The following is a 23279-nucleotide window of genomic DNA, read 5'->3' as shown; positions in this document are numbered from 1 at the left end:
TAAAGTTCCTAAGCCTGTTCACATGATATAAAAGAATAGATGAAATGAAGAAATAAGAAAATGATTATCCACAGTTAACCTAACAGAAACCATCAAACTATAGAAAGAATTGGAAAAACCATGTAAAAAGAATAAATGAGGACAGATGGCCAAATATTGCCTGGGAATATAAACCAAAGGAACACCGATCAAGAGAAAGACCCAGTAGGAGATGGATAGAAGATTTTTTAAACCCTTGAAAATGTTACAGGCAAACAGTTGCCTAATACAGGAAGCCAAGAAGAACAATTAATTAGAGATTTTTTTTTTTTTCTAGTCATTAGACAAGGCAACTGACAAAGGAAATATTGGTTCTCGCATAGCTAAACAGCAGCATAGGAAATGAATACCAGACATACAGAAATGTTTTTTGGTAGACTATTTGGAGAAACAATCAAACTGATAATTGCAAGTACCTACTGGATTTCTGTTTAGACATAGGCTAGCCAATACTAATACCATATTCCAACATAAAAATGTGCAGAAATTCCTATACAGAGAATGTGCACATACAAAGTAATTTTAGTTTTGAGCAGATTAAAATTGAATTTCTTATTGAAAAGAAAAATATGTTCAAAAGTATTTTCAAAATAATTAATGTTAACAGCTTTTGCAGGTGAACCATATATTCAAACATCCAAATGTTATTCAAGAAAGCATGAAAGTTTGAAAAGGAGCATCACAACTTGGAGACCTGGTGGCAGACTTAGAAAATGTTCAGTGATTTACAAAGAGAAATGCAAGAAAGCAAACATTGCATGAAAGTAGCTAACAGAAGTCACAGGAAGACTTTAGTAATTAGTTATTCATATGTGATCTCAGTTTGACACTGTATGGTCAATCCAGTACCTCATTGGGTTTTGGAAGTGAAACCGTCTGCTAGAAGAAGTAGGGTTGCAGATGCCCTTTCCACAAATAGTCCATAAGTCAATCACAACCATCTGTACCCCTTGTAGGATTCAAACCCAAATCCTCTTGGCTGGAGAGTGGATATGCTGACCACTTGGTCAACCACGCTGTAAGACTTTGGTATGAATATAAAATATTATTCAATGGGTGTCTCCATGGAGTCAGATGACTCATTGAAGGATATCCACACTAACCTTTACACACACACAGTGCCTATCATACTTCTCCGTAAACTCATTTAATGTCAAAACATTCACAACTAGTTCTGGCATTCCATTTTCCACTTGTAGAAAGCCTTATGTGTTCATCGTACATGTTGAATAATTTTGATGGTAATATATCAGAACACAGAAAGATAAGTAAATAATTATTTATTGACTTATTGCTGATATTTCACTAGTGTCATAACCAGCATCTTCAGAGCACAAAACAGTTTGTCACAGTACGCGAGACTACAACAACATGGTGTAATAATGGGACTAGTTTGAAAAATTGTCGCAACAACACAAAGACTAAAGTCCTAATTAAGTGCCCCTCTATGTTAAAAAAAAAATAAAACAGACAGAGAAAGCAGGTACTAGTTATGTCTTAAGATGAATGTCTCCCAAATCTAAGGCAAATTTATACAGCCATATTTGTTAAGATTCGAAGTATGTTTCAAGTCTTCTGTTGCTTCTAAGAGCAATCTCTTTCACTTGTAAAAGCTTCTGTGCAGTACTTTTGTTTTCTTCCAGTTGATCCTGTGTGCAGGGGTATCCAAAGCATGGCTGCTAGGCCCGACTTGCCATAGCAATAGTGCCGGATGTAACTTTTATGTTCATTGATGTGGTGTCCGCAGTTCTTCCTGTTTGACCATAGTAAGCTTGATCACACAAGCAGGGTACTTGGTAGACTTCTGGATGTGATAAAGGAGAGAAATTCACACGGTCTGAATACAGTTCATGTTTATTGAGAACTCTAGATATCTTCCGATGTGCCTTTAATGTAAGGGATGGTGACTATTTTCATTGTAGTTCTCCATGGTGGATAGTAGGAGGGGTTTCTTGGGAGTATTTATAGAATATTTTGTCCATCTTATGGGGATTATAGCTGTTGGCTAAGGAGGTGTGGAATAAGTGAGCCAGTTCAACATCAAGAACGTTGTCAATGGAACAGATTGCTGTCACTCTTTGGGATTAGCGTTTTTAAGATACCATACTGAGAAGGGTGATGCAATTGTTTGTATAAATATCTCCCTGTATGTGTGGGTTTTCTAAAAAGTAAGAATGATAAGGAACCATGTGAAAGATATGTCATTAGTGTATCCAGGAAGGGCAGACAGTTATTAGCTTCCAGTTCCATTGTAAAGTGAATTTTTGGGTGTTGGCTATTTGAATGTGCGAAGAATGTATCCAGTGCCTGGGCCATGTTACTAAATATCAAGCACATCGTGAACGTAGCATTGGTTTGAGAGTGGCTGATAGCTAGTTTTTCCAGGTGTTCTATGTAGAAGTTGGCTAAGGGGTGAAAAAGGGGTGGTGGGCCCATAGCTGTCCCATCTAATTGTTTGTATATTTTCCCTTTCCATGTGAAATATCCTGCATGTATGTAAATTTAAATAGTTCAAATATATCATGGGGAAAGTGTGACTTTGGCAGATCATGGGTTTCAATTAGTGGTACATTTGTGAATAGTGAATTGATATCAAAACTTACCATTTTTCAGAATTTTTCACAAAGAAGGGAGAATTGTTTGTGAGAGTGCTTGTAGCTTAGCTAAATGTCTAGCTAGGTTTATGTGAGACTATTTATACTATCCACAATAGGGCATAAGAGTGTACCTTGTTTGTGAATTTTTGGTGCTCCATATATCCTGGGTGTTTTAACGTGGAATGGCATGAGTTTGTTTACTGTTTCTTTATACCAGGAAGTGACTTTTTTCAGTAATTTATGCAACTTATTCTTGTGTATGTTGGTGGGATTGCGATCTATAATTTTGTATGTTGACTGGTCTTGTAGAAGTGTCTGCATTTTGTTTTCATATGCTGTTGCATCCATCACCATGGTTGCTTTCCCTTTGTCTGCTTTTGTTATGATAATCTGGTTATTATTATGTAGCTCTTTTAGTGCAGCGATTTCCTTATGTGGGATATTATTTTTGGAAGGTTTAGATTGGATTAGGATGTTGGCCACATTTAAATGTATGTTATTGGCTATTGCTGGAGGTAGGTCGTATATTCCCCGTTTGTCAGATGCCATTATTTTGGCTTTTGGAACAAGTTTGGGGGCAACAGCAAAATTATGACTGCGACTTAAAGCACTAATGACTTCTTCAGTTAAGGTGAGCGATGGTAAATTCACAACGATGCAATTTTGTTGTAATTGCAGTTGTCGTGTAGTACTGTGTTGCTGGAGAATTTCAAACTTTCTCTGGTGCCGGTTTTTCACTTTGAATTCTTTTCTAGCCGTTGCATCAGAAATGCAGTCTAGGATCTCCCACTGTTCTATATTTAAAATATTAAATAGTAGGTCATGTAGCGCGTTGATAGTTGAATTTAATTTTGATAACTCTAGGAGAGTGGCGTTAATCTGTTCTCGTAATAGTGCTACACTCGCTTGTTTATAAATACGTCAAGCTTTGCCCAAGTGGAACTTGTTTTTAATTTTCACACAGTATTAAATTGGTGTCTTGGCACCTCTTTAAGAAGTCTAACCTGTTCAGTTGCCACACCAATTTCAGTAGAAATAGTCCCACATACAAACTGGCTAGACATTTAACCAAGCTACTAGCCACTCTCACAAACAATTCCCCCCCCCCTCCTTTGTGAAAAACTCTGCCCACCTAAAAAGTATTTTAGAACACCATACCTTAAAATGTTCAGACATAATGATGAGTTTTGATATCACCTAACTATTCACAAATGTACCACTATTTGAAACTCTTGATCTGCTAAAGTCACACTTTCTCCCTCGATATATTTGAACTATTTAAATTCAAACTACATGCAGGATATTTCACATGGAAAGGGACAGCTATGCCCCCCCCCCTTAGCCAACTTCTACATAGAACACCTGGAAAAACTAGTTATCAGTACACCCAATCTCAAACCAATGCTTTGGCTACTCTATGTTGACAATGTGCTTGCTATTTGGCCACATAGCCCAGGCACATTGGATACATTCTTGGCATATTTAAATAGCCAACACCCAAAAATCCACTTTACAATAGAACTGAAGCTAATAACTGTCTGCCCTTCCTTGATACATTAATCACACGTCTTCCAGATGGTTCCTTATCATTCTCAGTTTTAGGAAACCCTCCCCCCCCCCACACACAGGGAGATATTTACACAAACAATTGCACATCACCCTATGGTATGGTATCAGTATGGTATCTTAAAAATGCTAACCTCAGAGTGAGAGCAATCTGTTCCAATGACAATGCTCTTGCTACTGAACTGGCTCACTTACGGCACACACCTTCTTAGCTATAAACCCCATAAGATAGACAAAATGCTAAATGCTCCCAAGAAACCCCTCCCACTATCCACCACAGAGAACTACAACAAAACAGTCACCATCCCATACATTAAAGGCACATCAGAAAAGATATCTAGAGTTCTCAATAAACATCAACTACGCACTATATTCAGATCGTGTGTCAAATTAGCAACTCTCATCCCTTCACCCAAGGACAGCATCTCTCCTTTATCACTTCCAGGAGTCTACAAAGTAACCTGCTCTTGTGATCAAGCTTACTACAGTCAAACAGGAAGAACTGTGGACATCGCATCAGTGAACATAAAAGATACAACTGGCACTTATCGCTATGGCAAGTCTGGCCTAGCAGACTTGGCCATATGGCCATGTCCTAGCATGCTTTGGATACCCCTGCATACAGGATCAGCTGGAAGAAAACAAAAGTACTGCACAGAAGCTTTGAAACATACTCCGAATCTTAACAAATGTGACTGTATAAATTTGCCTGAGATATGAGAGAGAATTATCTTAAGACATAACTAGTACCTTCTTTCTCTCTCTGTTTTTTTTTTTTTTTAACATAGAGAGCACCTAATTAGGACTTTAGTCTTTGTGTTGTTGCTACAATTTTTCAAATTAGTCCCATTATCATACCATGTTGTTGTCTCGTGTACTGTGATAAACTATGTTTTGTGCTCTGAAGATGCTGGTTATAACAACAGCCAAATATCAGCAATAAGTCAATAAATAATTATTTACTTATCTTTCTGTGTTCTGATATAATACCATCAAAATTAGTCAACATCCATTCCACTTATTCACCACTCTCCAAACAACAAATCTAGCCCATACACCCCTACTAACTCTTCTGGGTTAGTAAGAATGACTCCCTAGTTCTCTTTTGCTCTCTTTTCTTTTCTGTCAATCTTAAACACTCCTTTAGTAGTAACTTAAGTTTCTATCTTGTGCCCTCTTTTCTGGTTATCAACTATGCCTTGTAACCTACACACCTTAAACCTATCCTCATAAGTAGCATTTTACAGACTTGTCACCGGCTCACTCACTCATTCATCTTGGGATCTTCTCCACCATCTTCTAATCCCCAAGAAGTCCAGGTTACCAAATCTATGCACAGCAGTCAAATCATGGCTATGTATTTTGCAATATTAAGTAATTCTTTGGGCTATATGCCAACTGTTATAATGTGCCTCTAAGCTTCAACTTGCTGTCCACCATTACCCCCAAGTCTCTATCCTCATCAAATAGTACCATCAATGTTATAGTTCGCCCACCGTTTGTGGGTCCCTGCTTTGCATCTTTCCAAGAATAGTCGATTCATGCTGAAGGGGAGAAAGAAATGAAGGACGTCCGAATTGGTCGCCAACACGTGAAATCACGTGCTTTATAGGTAAAATTTTCCAACTGTTATACAAGCAACATAGTTAACTGCAATAATCATAAAAGAGAAGTTAATTTTCTGACCGGTAATAATAAACAACTCATCCCACAATACGGACCGATTACCCTATTATCGGAATGGATTCTCCTTTTTCTGAGATGCGCAGAAGTGTCGAGGGACCTCTAATCGGTGGGCGAACTATATACACACTACACACTATGTAACCTTTTTTCAACCTAAAGTGCATAACCTTACATTTTGCAACATTATGACAACCATTATCCTTTGTTCACAATGTCAAGTTATTTAAATTGCCCTGCAGAATATCTACATTACCTTTAGCAACTATTTCCCTTCATAGTTCATGATCATCTAACAACTGAATATCTCCCCCATATTATTTGCAATATCGTTAACAATTAACATACAAATTAAAGAGCAGTAGGCTTAGTACAGATCCTTAAGACAGTTCACCAAGTACCCTTGTTCTCCTTGGATTCCACATTATCATATACTACTCTGGTGTCTCTCCCTCTCAGCCAATCCCACTATTCATGCCATTAGCTTCATATCCAATCCCATTAGCTTATGTGATGATATTCTGTCAAAAATGCCTTTGCAATGCCCAGCAGTATCGTGGCATAGCCATTTCTCTCATCTAATTTTACTGTCACTCTGTTATAAAATTAACAGAGTGACAATAAAATTATATGAGTAAATCTAATTAAATTACTAAGGCAGGACCTGCCTTGTACAGAGCAATGCTGCCTACCATAGAGTTGTATCCTATCCACTGCTGGATTTTACCTTTAATAAACTCTTCCATTCTGAGATATTAATTGTGGAAAGTATTTTCACTTGATTACATAGTAAATTAAAGTTGCCAAGAAATTATATTTTTTTTAATCCTTTACTCAAGCGTAAATAAACTAAGTTTACATGTGAAATCTGCATGACTAGGTTACTTGTATATAGTGACTATGACATCATATCTTAATACAAAACACAATGCCTTCTGGATGTGTATATTGCTATGCATTAATGGAGGAGTCGCTACCTAGACTAGTTTCAACATTTTTTGAGTCTCATCTGTTGGACCATACCCAGAGGGGTACCAAGGTTAAATTAATGCAGAAGTCATATATTTCCTATATACAAGTAGTAAAGAAAAAAGGTGTATTACCTTATTAAATTACTTTGGATCAAAGATAGTTGCAGAAAGTTTCTTCACTTGATCACATAGTAAACTGATTGTTCTGCTATTCACTTCTTCTGTCTTGGAGGCATATAATGTGATGGAATTATCTTATCCTCTTTTCACTCCTTTGGAAACCTTGTCAGAGCTGAGACTTAGATTAAATAAGTTCATTAGTGACACTGCCGATTCGCTTGCACATTTGTGTAGCACATGGGCTGATATCCCATAATTCACCCTTATAAAGTAATCACTAAGCAGATAAAGTGACAAAAGTTTTGGGAGCTCTTAAAAAAGCTTCCCTTCATACTGTAAAAGGAATCAGTGATGATAAAGATAATATGAAAACAACATAAAGGTATATATATTCTGTTTTCTTTATATATTTGCAGTAATTTTTTTGAAAGACTTAAATAAAACAAGAAATGAGTGAATGATTGTAGAAAATATTCAGAAAGAATGCAATCAGGAGTATATATCTTTTCATACTTGAGATAGAAATAGCCAACAAAACCAAAACATGAAAGACAACTGGAATAGTTGATGCTCAACCAGAAATTCTCAGGTATGGAGGTATTAAAGTTTCACAGTGACCAAATTGCATAATTTAGAAAATGTGGTTAGAAGGTTGAATTTCAGATGATTGGAATAGAGCTCTCATGGTATCCATCATATCCTACCATTTCAACTTCCACTCTTAGTGGACACAATTCTTCTATTGTTAACAGCACTTACTCCTTTTTTTTTTTTACTGTCCTATCCTGAAAAATTCTGTATCCCTCTATTTCCAATAGCATATCATCAGACAACCAAATTTCGCTTACACCAGTTATCTTTGAGCATACTGACTCAGTCAGTGCAGTAACTCAGCTCTCTCATTTCTGATAATCCTTACATTAATATGTAAACATAACAATCCACTCTCTTCGATTAAGGCATCCTACCAACCATCACTCTGTCCACTATGACTTTCCCAACACTAGTATCCTTTACCTCCCGTACCACTTCTGAGATCCCTACCACATTCCCTTTTTCACCATCCAAATCATTTGCACCCACAGTTACCCTTAATTCTGATGCCCATTCCTTCCTTCCATGCAAGGCATCAGTTATTTGTCTCAGTAGTCCAACTGAATACATTTTTTTATATACCCTGTTATTTATTCACACACCTCTAATGATTGAATCCTGATATATTGCTGTACAGTTATCCATTGACATTCAGTCTTATCCTCTAGGCTCTTCATTTTCATCGACCTCTTATGCTCTTATACACTCTCATTATTAGCACTTCCATCCATGGCATCTTTCAAAGCCATTTGAAAAATGGCTTTGAAAGATGCCATTTTTCAAAACGTCTAACACCAGCAGGAAAGCAAACAGCAACAACATGCATCAACAAAATTTAAGATAACACAGAGTTACGTCTATATTGATCCTGAAAAAATTTATAAGCCTAAATATATAAGAAAAAAGCCAGAGTATACAGTTCAAGATATATTTCTCAGCATAGTTCAAAAACATTGCTGCTTTCATTTGACACTAAAACTAAAGATTCTTCACATCATTAAGTTGATGTATTAGTATAAATTTCTTCTTCATCTCATCTGTCTAGTGACTAGTTGAGTCCCCCTTTGTGCAATGTCTCCAAATGGTTCTACTTCTGCTGTTCTCGAACATAGTAATGAAATTGGGGAATTCGCCTCTTTCTTTTAAAGATCTTAGCTAATTTTTCCTCGTTCTTCCAGGTGGATGTGGTTTTCTTGTTCTTCCATTTTGTACGATGTTTAGAAGTCTGTGAGGAGGCATTCTCTGGACATGGCCAAACCAACGGAGCTGTTGCTGAAGAATAATATTGTGAGATTATCCTGTGAGATCCTGCGTTACTTGTTCTGTGGTTTTATGTTCAGTCCAGTGTGTTTTTATTTTTCTTACACAATTTTCCTTGAATGCTCTAATTAGTAATTGTAAGTCTTGGAAAACTTAAATATTGCTTGTATTTAGTGATAGGAAAATCCTTAGCATTTACTTTGTAGTGCAATTGAAAGAACAACGGAGCATTGTGCCCTTCATTTAGGAAAAGACCTTTGTTTGGTTCTTGTTTGTGATCTGGATTTTTGCAGTTGAAGATGAGTTAGTTGATGCAGTAGCCACACAGAAGTAGCAGAGTTTCCTCCTGTAAACCCAGGTTTTTGTCCTACACATAAGCAAATGAGCCAAAGAGAACACTCATAGTTTACAGACAAAAAATCCTATCGTGGGCAGTGTATGCCATTGTGTATGTGGAGATGATTGTGTGCAGTGGAGTGTCCTTCCATGATGATGAGTTCCTTAGGCTCCTTGGAGATATCACCTAATAATATTTTATCAACTAAATATAAAGCTTAAAGGTTGTAAATTTACAGCTAGAATTGATGGATGTGCAAGATGATACACATACTGGCCACTGAATCTGTATGTAAATATCACTTACAGCATATATGCAAAATACTTGATGACGTGCTTCACCCTATGTAGGCAATTATTTAAGAATGCTGATGGTCAGTAATCATCAGTAGTATTGATCACAATGGGAAAAACAAAGGATCTTTCAGAGTTCAATAAAGAGCTCATCATGCACATACCACACAATTCAGTAGATGGTACGTGTACGATGTTAATTATAAGGCAAGATTATACACTACTATAGTTCTCCCCCACTTATCCGTGGTTTATGTTCCGAGACCCCCCCCCCACAGATAGCACACACACACACACACTTGTACTTATATTATATATATTTTAATTTTTCCTGTACATACAACCTATGATAAAGTTTAATTAATAAGTTAGGCACAGTAAGAGATTAACAACAACAATAGCTAATAATAAAATAGAACAATTATAACAACGTACTCTAATAGAAGTTATCTGAATGTGAATGGAATCTTAGCAATCGAAGCATACTTCGATTATTATTTATTTATTATTATTTATTTATTATTTATTTATTATTTTATGAAGTTGAACTTTCACCTTTTCACTTAAAAGAAAGCACTTTACGGCTTCTCTTTACCATTGCCAGCATCACTACTCTTGTATTTTGGGACATTATTAAGTCAAATAAGGGTTACTTGAACACAAGCGCTGCAATACCATGACAGTCAGTCTGATAACTGAGAACTACTCAGAACGTCGTGCAATTTAAAACTTATGAATTGTTTATTTCTGGAATTTTCCATTTAATATTTTTGGACTAATAGGCAGGTAGTGTATATGGTATAGATAAGATATGCTGAACAAAGGAGCGATTCGTGTCCCAGGCAGGATGAAGTGAGATTTCATCACTTTACTCAGAACAGTATGCAATTTAAAACTTATAATTTCCCCCTGTTCCACCAAACGAAAGAACTCTCCACTGTCAACCCTGTAACTACCTCTCAACGGTATAAAAACTCAAACATATTACCTCTCCTTCTTTTTACCAAACTCTGCAGTCCACAATCTCTGAGCCTATTTTCATAACTAACATTGTACAGTCTTGATACCATCTTTATTATCTGCCTCTGTACTCTTTTCATGGTTAATTTATCTCCTTCAAATCCTGGGGACCAAATTGGAGCACAATAGTCCAAGTGTGGTCTGATCAGGGCCTTAAAGAATGGAATGACAACTCTTATCTCTGCAGGTTAGTTTCCTTCTCAGTATTGCAGCATTCCTCTGGGTTACCTTCACCACTTTTGCAATATGTTCCCGGAATTTCACGTTTCTATCAATCATCACCCCAGATCCCTTGTGATGGGATCTGGGGTGATGATTGATATATAAACTCAGTTCTTCCAACAGAGTATGGAGCCGTCCATCAATGTATTCCAAAGTTCAAGACTTTACATTTAGCTGCATTAAACTGAAACCCCATTCATTTGCCCATCTGTCCAATCCTCTTACAGGACTACCACATCTGCACTATTACTAATAACTCTTCCAAGCTTCACATCATCTGAGCAGGCAAACCCAAGTTTCCAGGTGGAAAAAACCCTCTGCCTCCGTATAAGATGGCTAACTCACCTTTAGTTAAAAAAGACCAGATAAAGGTTCCTCATGTCAGGTCAGAATACTGAGCCCTGTGGGACCCACTTGTAACCTTCTGCCTCCTTGATACTGCTACCCATACACAACTTTCTGATACCTGTCAGATATTCAATCCCAAATTCAGTTCACTAACCTGGCATCTAAACCCATGTGCTGCAACTTAAATATCAGCTTATCATGTGCTACCTGTCAAATGCCTTTATAAAATAAAAAAAAAAATGGCAGAATATGCCTTTCCCCTCATCAACCACTTTTGTCACTTTATTATAAAAGACGGTCATAATACTTAAACAAATCCATGATGACTCACAGATATTACCCTCATCTGCCCAATGCTATATATGATCCCTCGCTAATTTCTCCAAGATCTTAACAACTACTGATGAAATACAAACTGGTCTATAGTTTGACACTTCCAGTCTGCTACCACCTATATGCAATTGCACTATCCTACCCTCCTTCCACTTCCATTCCTTGAGTACCTTTCCCATGGCCAGACTTTAATTGAAAAGCCAGGACAAAGAGCTGTCGGGTCATGATCAGTGCACTTGCACTTCTAAACCTTGAACCTGCCCTATCCCTTCTAGTACTAAAACCTACTTCTCCAGAATGAAATTTACCCCAATAAAGTGTTTATTGAACAACTCCACTTTGTCCTTTGCATCAGTCACTCTATTCCCATTTCTTCCTACTGGCCACATAGTGAAAAAGTTCCTTAGAATTTTCTTTGGATCTCAGGGCCAATCTCTTCTTATGTTCCAGTTTTGCCTTCCTTACCATACTAGTTACTCTCCTGACCTGAGTCTTATGTTCTCTGAGTCTCATCTACTCTCCACCCCTCTCCTTATATATCTTCCACAACCTCTTTTTTACCTGCAGTTTCCATTTGATATTGTTTGTCAAGCACTTTACACTAAATTGTATTCTCTTCTTCACTCGCAGTACACAGCTTGCTATTACTGCTAATGAATATTCCTTCACTAGTTTCCAAGCACTGATATCTCATTCTTCCAAATCCTTCCTCTATGGAACTGTCCCAAGTTAATATGTAAGACTATTGTAATCATCTGCCTTATTTCATATACATTCCTTTCTCTTTGATACTCCCGCATGTCTATTCATCTTCCAAGTCAAAACCACATGGTCACTCTATCCAACTGGGGACAGATGTGCCATTATCAGTTATAATCAGCTCTCCTTATGCTATGACCAAACCTAAAACTCATGAACACTGAATCTTGTGTTCCTTCTACTACATGTTGCCTAAGACTTTTGTCTCTCAAGAATTCTAGAAATTCCATTCCCTTATTACTACATGCAGTTTCCTCTTCCCAATTTATACTGCTGTAGTTAAAATTGCACATAACAATCATTCTTCTTGCACACTTGCCAATCATGACTGCCTAAACATCTCCTGCTTCTCACCCTCTGTGCTGTCTGACTTGTAGCAACACCCCACTAAATATCCTGTCTTGTCCATCTCACAATATCATATGCTTTCAAAACCATTAGTACCACTGCCCTCCAAATCCTCCACTCTGAAAGTACATTAGTCATCACTTATCATAAGCAGTACACCACCGCTGTGTTTTCCCTTCCTACCCTGTCAAAAAATGCTATACCCTGCTACTTCTATTCCTGTCAGTATAATCATATTATTGTTATTATTATTATTAGATACCTCCAGGGAGTCCAAAGACTCATCGAAGGAGAGTGTGCCAACAGCATCGAATGATTGACCCCCTTCCAACTACTAACCGCACTCAAACTTGCTTAACTTTTTTCGTGAGCCATTAATAGCAGAGGCTCTACTATCAACCAACGAACATGGCCAATTTCTTTAATATACTACTGCTTGATACATTATCATCAGGTTGATTACCCTAAATTCTCATTGCAAATGAATCACCAGCTTAAATATTTCAGGCTATAATAAAACACAGAGTTTTTTTTTGTTGTTGTTGAACTGTTGCCATCATGACACTTGCTAATTAGAATGAGACAGTTGCATGCACACAACTCTGAGTAACTGACAACTTTTCTAGGTTTGATCATTATCAACAGTTTGGTTTCAAACCTTTGGTAAAAATACTGTATTATTGGCTAGCAGTAGAGTGGAAGAAGCAGAGAATCTATCATCACCTGGCGTGTTCTATGTCTGAAATAATAACATAGACATGTAGACATAAGGAATTGATGAATACAAGTTCCTAATTTGCACTCATTTCAGTTCAGTGTTAGAGAGTGAAGAAAGTGCAGTTTTCTAGTCACCAAATATTATTGAAAAATTTTGAAAGATATGTGAGTGTGCGTATCACATAGGATTCACATATATAGTGAACTTTAACCATTATTGTAGAAAGTATTTTACCTTGGGTATAATAAATGTTAAAAATACCGAGCTATTTTAAACCTGGTTTTACTCCATTTTCCCAAGTAAGTAAACAGACAAACAAGCCAAGTTTGTGCCTGCAAGAAAACTTGACTTGTTTGTCTGTTTGCTTACTTGGGAAAATGGAGTAAAACCAGGTTTAAAATAGCTTTGTATCTTTAACATTTAACCATTATTATCATGGGCAGGAAAGCCTGCTCTAGAGACCAACTGTCTCTAGAGCAGCCTTTGAATCATCTACCACCTGAAGATACTCACAAACACAATGCAATTCAAACCTCCCACCCACAACCTATTAAGTGGAGAATAGAAACTATCAACTTGGCTGACTAGGCCAGCATTTGGATTTAGCTAACAGTGTGTACAGCATTTTCTGCTAACATGAACGATATTAAGATTGAGGGGACATACGTGGAAATTAAAGGGATTTTCTGACTTTATGGATAACAGCAAAGTGGTGAATATTAAATCAAGTATTAATAGTTGTATGCATGATTGGGGGACTCAAAGTAAAAATTGTTAGTTTATTACCAAGAAATAGTAGCAGTCAGTCAAGGAGTGCTATGATAGCAAATGATTTGATGTGCAGGCTATATAGAAGAAGAAAGGGATGTGTGTGTGGAGTGAGTTTAGTGATAGAAAAGACTTGTATAAGAGGTAGGCATTTCAAGTGCATTCAGGGCCTGCACTTGAACAGTTTTGGCATTCAGGTGTCTTGCAAAATTATGTATTGGAGTGTGACCTAATGCAACGAGTCAGGGAAACTAGATTGTGTTGGGAGGAATGGTGAGAATTTTAAGTTCAGCTAGTGTGTGTACAGACATAATAGCGATACAAATGTCAATGAGCATGGTTATGAATGTGGTGAAGGGATGGACTGTACTTTGGGCTCAGGCTTTTTGAGAACATAAAAGAGAAAGTTATCGAACTGAGCTGAGCAGACTACATATGTAACCATACAGAAAAGCAAAGAGGAAACTTGTTATTTTTGTATACAAATGCTAGGAGCATTAGAAATAAAGTAAGTGGTTGAGTTTATTCCTTTGGTAAATGCTGTTGGAATTGAGTATAAAGGCTATAGTATTTTTAGGAATGAGAAGAGAGATAGGAGAATGGGTGGGGGTACTACTTATGATATCAGATGACTCAAGTCCAGTTAGGGCAGCAACTCATGAAAGCAATGATAGTAATAGTGTCTCCCGTGTAGCAATGAGTTTTGAGGCTAACAGAATGACATGTATGGTGGTGCTGCTAAGGACCTGGTGTCTGAGTTGCTGGAGACAAAGAAATGCATTGCCAAATTACCCTGATGGGTACTAAACAAGTAATTATTATGGATGACTTAAATCTTCTGAACATTTATTTATTCGTGTGGAATTTCCTCCCTTTTCTTCCCAATCCCTTTTTTAGGGCGAGTTGAGCCTCCTCATGGGGGATTAAGTATTTATAGCTGTAGATCCATGTGGGTTCACAGGGCCAGTTTGTCTGTTTTGAAGAATGAAAAAACCCAAATTTGTGGGTGAAAAAACCCTCTCTGAGACTGGCTAACTCACCTTGGTTGAAAGAGAGACCAGATAAAGGTTCCTCACATCATGGACAGGAATCGAACCCAGGTCTTTCCACCCCAAAGGGCTTCTCTACTAGCTAAACTACAGCGGCTCTGAAAATTGATTGAGTATAAGAGAAACCTCATCAGAATGAAGGAGAATTTATTGAACTGTTTCTCTAAGCAGCATGTGAAAGAAGCAACTTGTTGCCACAGAGTATTAGATTTGATCATCAGAAGTCTTAGTTACAGGTGTGACTTTTGCCACTAGTTGGTAACAGTAATCATGCTGTACTGACCTGGGAAGTGACCATCTGAATGGATGTTGCTAGTTAGGCTACATTGCATGTTGAACTACAAAGCTGATAATAATAATGACTAGGCTTTCGATTAATATTAATAGTTTGAGTTCAGTATAATACTGTGGAATATTTTGTATCATTTTGCACTAGAGACCATTTGGGTTTCATGTTGTGTGTGTGTGTGTGTGTGTGTGTGTGTGTGTGTGTGTGTGTGTGTGTGTGTGTGTGTGTGTGTGTGTGTGTGTGTGTGTGTGTGTGTGTGTGTGTCCTTTTTCTAGGCCCTAGCTGCTAAATCCATAGTGTCCATATAGACTCAGAAACAGGACTGTAGTTAAGAATGAAAAGTTAAGTGCCTTTTTAATGATTTGCTCATATCATTTTAATACTTGTTTAAGGCTAAAGCATTACAAAATTGGAAGTTCAAGCATCCTGATACAGTATTTTAATAATAATAACATATAATGCATAATAAAATTTTATATTATAGATCTGTCAGGAATGGAGAGGATGTTTGCATTCTGGTCAGTATCTAATGGAGTTGTGTTCCTTCACTGTGCAGTTTTCATTCAAGATGCACGGTAAGTTATATCTAATTATAGATTTTATTATTATTATTATTATTATTGCATGACCTTCACCATTGAATCCAAAAACTCATCATGGGATCCCATACTAACAGTTATTGGGGCAAGGTTTATTGAACAGATGAAGAAATTTTCTGATGCATGACTGGATGTGAGAGAACAAGGGGGTCACTCCAAAATATGTGTAAGAGTGCAGTTAGCAAAAGGTAGGTTGTCAGTGCTTCATCAGTAAATGAGTTAAAGGAAAGGTATGATAGGTATATGTGAATAATGGGTCTCCATTATGAAGCTTCTGCTCCATGGAGATATCCATATTATAATAATAATCCTTCAAAAACTTCTACAAGTCTGACACTATGTAGTGAAGACCACAAGAATCAGTAATTCTGTAGACTCCTGGTTAATTTGTAAAAGGAGTCTATAAACCAATAAAATTTTAAGAACTAAAAGAAGCAATAAAGGTATCAAAAATAGAAAATCGATCGGATTAGATGGCATAAATGCACAACTTTGGAAATATGCTTGAGAATATTTACATCACAGATTCTTAAAATTAATAAATAACTGTTGAAGGAAATGTGAGATTCCATCAGATTGGTTAAAAGCTAAGGTTATATCTATATTTAAGAAAGGAGACAGGGATGACTGTGGAAATTACAGATTACAAAATTTACAGTAAAATCCTGAATAAAAGACTTGGAAATAATGCAAACAATCTGCTCTCAGAAGAATAAAATGGTTTCAGACATGGAAGATCATGTATAGACAATATTTATGTGTTAAAACAAATTATTGAAAAAAGACGAGAATTTAATTTAGAGACTCATATGGCCTTTATAGATTATGAGAAAGCTTTTGATAAAATACGCAGAGAAAAACTATGGAATATAATGAAAAAACAAGGAGATATCCATTACATTTGGTACATGCTATACAGAGTTTATATAAAGATACAAAAATACAGTTTGGTAATAAATTAACAGAAAAGATTGAAACAAATTCAAGGTGTCAGACAGGGATATAGCTTATCTCCAACTCTATTCAATATTATATTGATCAGATTATTAAAATATGGAAAACAAATAAAAAAAAATAAGGTATCCAGTTAACCAGAACTGTTATGAATACAATGTTGGCAGATGATCAGATTATATTACAAGACAATGAAGATGACCTTTAAAAATAAGTTTATGAATTAAACAAAATAAGCCAACAATATAATTTAACACGTTCACTGCCACGCTACTCAGGCATGGTTTGTTCCCATACGCCAAACAATTTCACTTCTTCAAGGTCAGTACGGGTAATCTTGTTGCCAGCGGTAATTGACATACGAGCATATTCGTAGTTGACTTGTGTGGCTTATATACCATCTAAGACTATACACACTTTTGCTGCTAGCTCCACAAGCAAGCATTTTCACTTCTTCAAGGTCAGTATGGGTAATCTCGTTGCCAGCAATAAGCGTCATACAAGTATATTCGTAGCTGGCTTGTGAGGCTCATATATCAACTACAAGTATACTCGTAGTTGGCAGTGAACGTGTTAAAAATTTTACAAAAGAAAAACAAAAGTCATGGCATTGAAAGGTCAAGATCATATTAGATCAAAAATAGTTATAGAAACTAAAATGACAGAGTTTAATTATTTAGGCTGCATAATAACATATCTAAATAATAAAGAAATTTAAGAAAATCTGTGGAACAATTAAATTGACACAGAATGAATAAAAAAAAAAGATGAGAAATGGCCACTCCACTATATGGTTAAGAAACATGGACTGTTAAAAAGAAAGATGAAAGTAAAATACAAGCTGCAGAGATGACATTTTAAGAGCAATCAAAAAATCCACAAAATTGGATCATATGAGAAATGAAGCCATCAGAAAATAACTACATATTTATGGCATAAATGAAAAGATCAATGAATATATAGAGAAATGGAAAGAACATCTATTTATTATTATTATTATTACAGGCGACTCCAAGGAGTCCTTAGACTCATCGAGGGAGGCCCTAAACATGCCCATCACTACTATTCGACATTCACACAGTATCTATCATCCTTTGCCTTGAACTCATTCACCCACAACAGACTCTGGCAGCTTATTCCACTCATTCACCATTCTAAAAGTAAAAAATCCCAGCTCTAACACCCTTACTAACCATACTCTTGCCCAGCTTCCATGGATATCCCCTAGTGCTCCCACCACCAGTCCTGTTCTCAAAAATATCCTCTGAATTAATCCTATAGAAACCCTTCAGCAATTTTAATGTCTCAATCATATTTCCCCTTTTATGCCTATCAACCAATTTCTGCAACCCACAAATCTTCAACCTGTTTTCATAAGGTTCATTCCATAGACCTGATATCATCTTCGTCACTCACCTCTGGATCCTCTCAACCTCCTCCCCATCAAGAAGAAATCTAGGTGACCAGATCTGGGCAGAGTAGTCGAGATGGTGTCTTATCAAAGCCCGATACAGAGGAACAATAACTTGCTTATCTTTGCTCATCGAAGTATTCTTCAGCATCCAAGTGATTTGATGAGCTCATTTAGCCACTTTTGCAATGTGCCCCCTAAACTTCAACTCCCTATCCACTAACACTCCCAAGTCCCTGGCCTCATCAATCTCCTGGAGTACAGTTCCACCAATGTGATATACTGCTGCTAATCTTTTCACCCCAAAATGCATAACCTTACATTTTGCCGCATTAAATTGACATCCATTCTCCTTAGCCCAGACCTCCAATCTATCCAAATCATCCTGTAAAATTTTGACATCTTCTGCATTCACTATTGCTCTACCCAATTTTGCATCATCAGCGAACAAATGAACTGTTTCTCTCAGTTCCTTCCCTATATCGTTAATGAACAAATTAAACAGCAGTGGTCCAAGAACAAAACCCTGTGACACACCACTAGTCACAGGCCGCCTTTTGGACTCTACTCCTGAGTAAACTACTCTCTGGTATCTCTCCATCAACCACCCTCCTATCCATCTCACCAACCCTATATCCATTCCTATATGTTGCAGTTTATGGATTAGAATTCCGTGTGGTATCCTGTCAAAGGCCTTAGCCAGGTCCAGCAGTATCACTGTGTTATAAAACCTGAGCAAATTACTGAAGCATGATTTACCCTTCACAAAACCATGCTGTCCCCCATATAGTATCTCATTTTCATCAATCCATTCCTGTATTTTTCCCTTGACTACTTTCTCCAAGACCTTGACAACGACTCCTGATATGCTGATTGGTCGGTAATTTGCAACAGTAGTCTTGGATACTCCTTTATGCAGTGGAACTTTTTCCCCTCTTTACACCCCTTCACGACTAAACCAGACCCGAGACTCAGATTAAACAATATGCTCAAGAGTACTGACAATTCTTTAGCTGCTTCACGTAAGACCCATGCTGGTATACCATCGAATCCCACAGATGTATTCACATTAACGTTCTGTAATAGATTATTCACCTCCACTTCATTCACCACAATTCCCATATAAACTAATGGTTCCTTCATTCCTTCAATGTCACCACCTGGATGATATACTCTTGCAAAGTGCTCACTCAGTAATTCCACTATATCGACTGATTCAGTGACCTCCCTACCATTGGCATTCCTTAAAATCATTCTGCCATGTACAGTTTTTCTTTTACTTGCAGCATATTGAAAGAACAGTTTGGGATTCTCTTTAGCTTGCATGGCTAATTTCCTTTCATAATCCGCTTTTACTTTTCTTACCACACTCATTACCCTTCTGGCCTGCACTTTATTCCGGTCATGTGTCTGCAGGTCAGCTTTCTCCTTAAATTCCTTCCCCAGTTGTTTCTTTTTTTGCAACTCAAGTTTAATGGTGTTATTCATCCATTTAACCTCTACTTGATTTACTATTCAGACTCTAGGTATACAGTCAGCCATAACCTCCTGCAAATGCTCCTTGACCACTTCCCATGCCCTATCAACATCCAGCCCTTGCAGTTTTACATGCCATGGCACTGAACCAAGCAATCTCCTAAGCTTGTCATACTTGCCAGCATGGTAATTCCACATGAATTTAGGACGGAAAGATATCAGTGACCAAAACAGGTGGATAGATATAAACAAAAGAGAGAGGAAAACCAGCTACAAGATGGAAAGACCAGTTATGCCAAAACAGGTAAATGCCTAATCCTTGAAGAGAAGATGGGTTACTGTCCTTTGGGAAAATGAAGTAGGCTGCTTATGGCAAAAATAGACTTATAAGTGACTCTGATGTTATGAATTTTAAAGAAGTTTTCTATTTTAATGGAAAATTTGTTGATGTAAGAGATTGAAATGAAGTCTCTGTAATGAATGTCAAGATTTGGCTGTGGAGGAGAATTAGAAAATATAAATCTTTGGACTGTTCTTGAATATCTGTTAAGGACAAAATAGCTAAGTAGAAACTGAAGGTTCTTTTTCTGTTCTGTGTTCATCTTTTTAAGATAGAAACTTCACTTTTTTGTGAATGATGTATAATTTTTGCGGTGAATAGTGAAGAGATGAGGAATGAAGATATCATTCATTGTGAGTGGGCTTTTGAAAGAGAATCCATTCTCAGGTGTTTTGAGTCAGAATATTAGGAAATGGTAACTTGCCTTTGCCTTCATTTTCCATTTCCGAGAGAATTGAGTTTTGAGGTGGAACAAATTTTGTAGGCTCTCTCTCCAAATGAAGTTTTGAGCCTTATTAAGGAACTTTTTTTCTTGCCAACCTTCATTCTGATTTTTTAAAATAGAATGAGTGTTGCTGTAAACTTATTTTTGGCCTCACCATGCGAAGTTCCTTAACTACTCCTCCAGATTTCATTATTGTGAACTTGAAAAAAAAAAAAAAAAAATTCTTTCGTTATCCAACATAAAACCTCTATCTGTTAGAGATATGCTGACATTTTTATTGTCTGGAAGTATATTTCTGAAAAATAACTTTTTTAAGTTTCATTCAAGTTGTTCAGCCCAAAAATTGGAGAAATAAAACATGTTACCATTTCTTAATGTTACTGATTGCAAACGTCTAAGAATGGATTCTCTTTGAACCTTTATCAAAAGCCCATTCTCAAAAAATAGGCATCATTTGCATTTTAGAAAAAAGTGTAGTTTCTATCTTAAAACATGACAAAAAAACACAGAAAGGAACTACAGTTTGTCCTCAACAGGTATTTGAGAACTATAAAAAAAAATACTAGTCTGTAATTCTCTTCCTCCATGGACAAATCTTGACATATATAGACTGTTTCAATCCTTTACATTGGTAATCTCTTCATTAATACCTCCAACTCTTTAAAATTCATAACTTCAAAGTAGCCTCTAAGACTGTTCTTATATCAGCCTTCATTCTCCAAAGGACAGTAATCCCCTCTCTCCCTCTACAAACATCCAGGAAAAATCAGGGCTTGCTTTCTTTTGCAGTAATTCAGCAAAAGTTGAACAAATTATTTTGGGCTCTATAATCAAAAACTGAAGCTCAGTGTACTTGCTTGCGTTTGCTTTCGCACATGCTCATGTGCACATAAATTTTAATACATTTCTTGTTTGCTGAAATCAGAGTAGTCCCAAGATTTGAATATCCAAACTTGTGACATCACACTGTACAGTTGTTTGCACATTTTAAAAAAATAAATAAATAAATAAAAGGGAAGTGGGTGTTAGGGACAACAAAGACATTAATATTTGTGGTTTAATAGTTATTGCAAATGTGAAATCTGTAAAGAATTGCTTTGTTTAATACCAAAATAAATAAATGTGGTGTCATAGTGTGAAATCATTTCTCAGTAAGATCAAATTTTAGCCTTTTCAAGCAAGGCTATGGAATGGTAGTCAAATTTAAGCTTTCCAGAAATAATGCTGGATAAATATTCATTTACTGTCTTGTGAAACTGCATTGTTTGCAGCAACTTATATTATTCCCTAGTATACTGGATACTCATCTGCTAGCTGCTCATCTGCTGCAACCCTCTTGCTAGAGGATGCTACTGGACGACGATACTGGATACATAAAATTTGATACATCTCTCCATACATTTTTAAAAGGATACATATCGCCCTTAATGTCATTCTTTGTAGTTTATTCAGAGCTTGTTGATATAAATAAAGAAAATAGAAACATAACTTTTGGCAGTAGCCTTTTAAATGAAGGCAAGTGATTACACACTATTGTGTTCCAACTGGTAAATGTGTTGGTGTATTAGTCTTTTCTCTAAAAAGAACTTTGCATTTATTTAATAATGTCTTTTACTTGGATTAATCCTTTATTTTTTATGAGCACACTTATTTTCAGCAGTCTCCATCATGCTCTGTACACTTTTGCTCTCACTGATTGAGATGCTTCTGACCTTGTAAAAGTCTACTCCTGATGTTGGAGCTCTTCCCAGATAGCTTGTTTCAGCTCTTTGTCTGCAAAATGTTTCCTTGAAGTGTCAGAGGATGACAGATTATGGCTATGAGTGGGATGGGGAAAGTCAGTTCAGTTTAATGTTGCTTTCATTCCTTATGTGCAAACATGCATGAGGTTGGGCACTTGTCATGGAGAAAGACCTCATTCACGTTTTTGATGAGCTGAACACGATACATTTTTCTGCAGCATCTCCACGTATCCTTCTGAATTCATCACAATGCCTTTTCCCAAACAAAACAACAAACAAGATTTCATGTCGTCCTAGAACATAGGTGCTGGGACATTGCTTTTGGAAGGCTGTCTTTTGAATTTCTTCTTAAGTGGTGAATTGAGATTATGCCATTCCATTGCCTGTCCCTTTGTTTCAGAGTCATGGTGGTGAACCCATGTTTTATCACATGTGACTATACATGACAGGAAAACCTTTCCCTTATTCTGGTAAGGCTGAAGAATTTCTCCATCTTGTTCTGGGCTTCTTTGTTGCATAAATCAACATTTTCAGGACCCATCGTATCCGCTATCCAGCCAAAAGACTGCGGGTTCAAATCCTGCCGTGGGCATGGATGTTTGTGATTGTCTGTGAAAATACTAGTGGTGGTGGTGGTGGTGGTCGGCGGTAGATGGCATTGATGTGGATGAGGAAGGGAGTTGTGGTTGGTGGCAGGGTGGAGACGGAGAGTTGTAGAGCAGGTTCCCTCCCTCGATGAGTCTTTGGACTCCCTGGAGGTGTTATGTAATAATAATAATAGTCATGTGAACTTTGTAGCCAAGTTCGTTAATGATGGTCATCAGTGTGGGTCTTCAAATATTAACTGCATCTCACAATTAACCAGCTGTGATGTGATGATTCTTCTTGATCATCACATCTATGCATCTCATTGTTTGCCACCACTGGTTGACTGCTTCAAGTATTGTCTCTAACTTCAGTTTCATCAATCTGACTTAGTGTCTAACTGCTCATGTCAA

The 23279-nt window shown here is 36.9% G+C and overlaps 1 protein-coding gene across 1 annotated transcript in view; it reads left to right on the top strand.

Annotated features, from left to right (window-relative positions):
- LOC150101625 (uncharacterized) overlaps positions 1-23279 on the top strand; it is an 84264-nt gene that overhangs the window by 2175 nt on the left and 58810 nt on the right. The window contains exon 2 of the mRNA XM_090400515.1: positions 15799-15889. Coding sequence (XP_090256641.1) covers positions 15799-15889 — 91 coding nt within the window. The remainder of the gene's footprint in view (positions 1-15798; positions 15890-23279) is intronic.

Source organism: Typopeltis vanoorti, chromosome 11 (genome assembly GCF_054136105.1).
Source record: "Typopeltis vanoorti isolate ZY-2024b chromosome 11, IOZ_Tvanoo_1.0, whole genome shotgun sequence".
In the NCBI taxonomy this organism is placed as follows: Eukaryota; Metazoa; Arthropoda; class Arachnida; order Uropygi; family Thelyphonidae; genus Typopeltis; species Typopeltis vanoorti.
The sequence above is the reverse complement of the archived record's forward strand: the minus strand, read 5'-3'. Positions and strand labels throughout refer to the sequence as shown.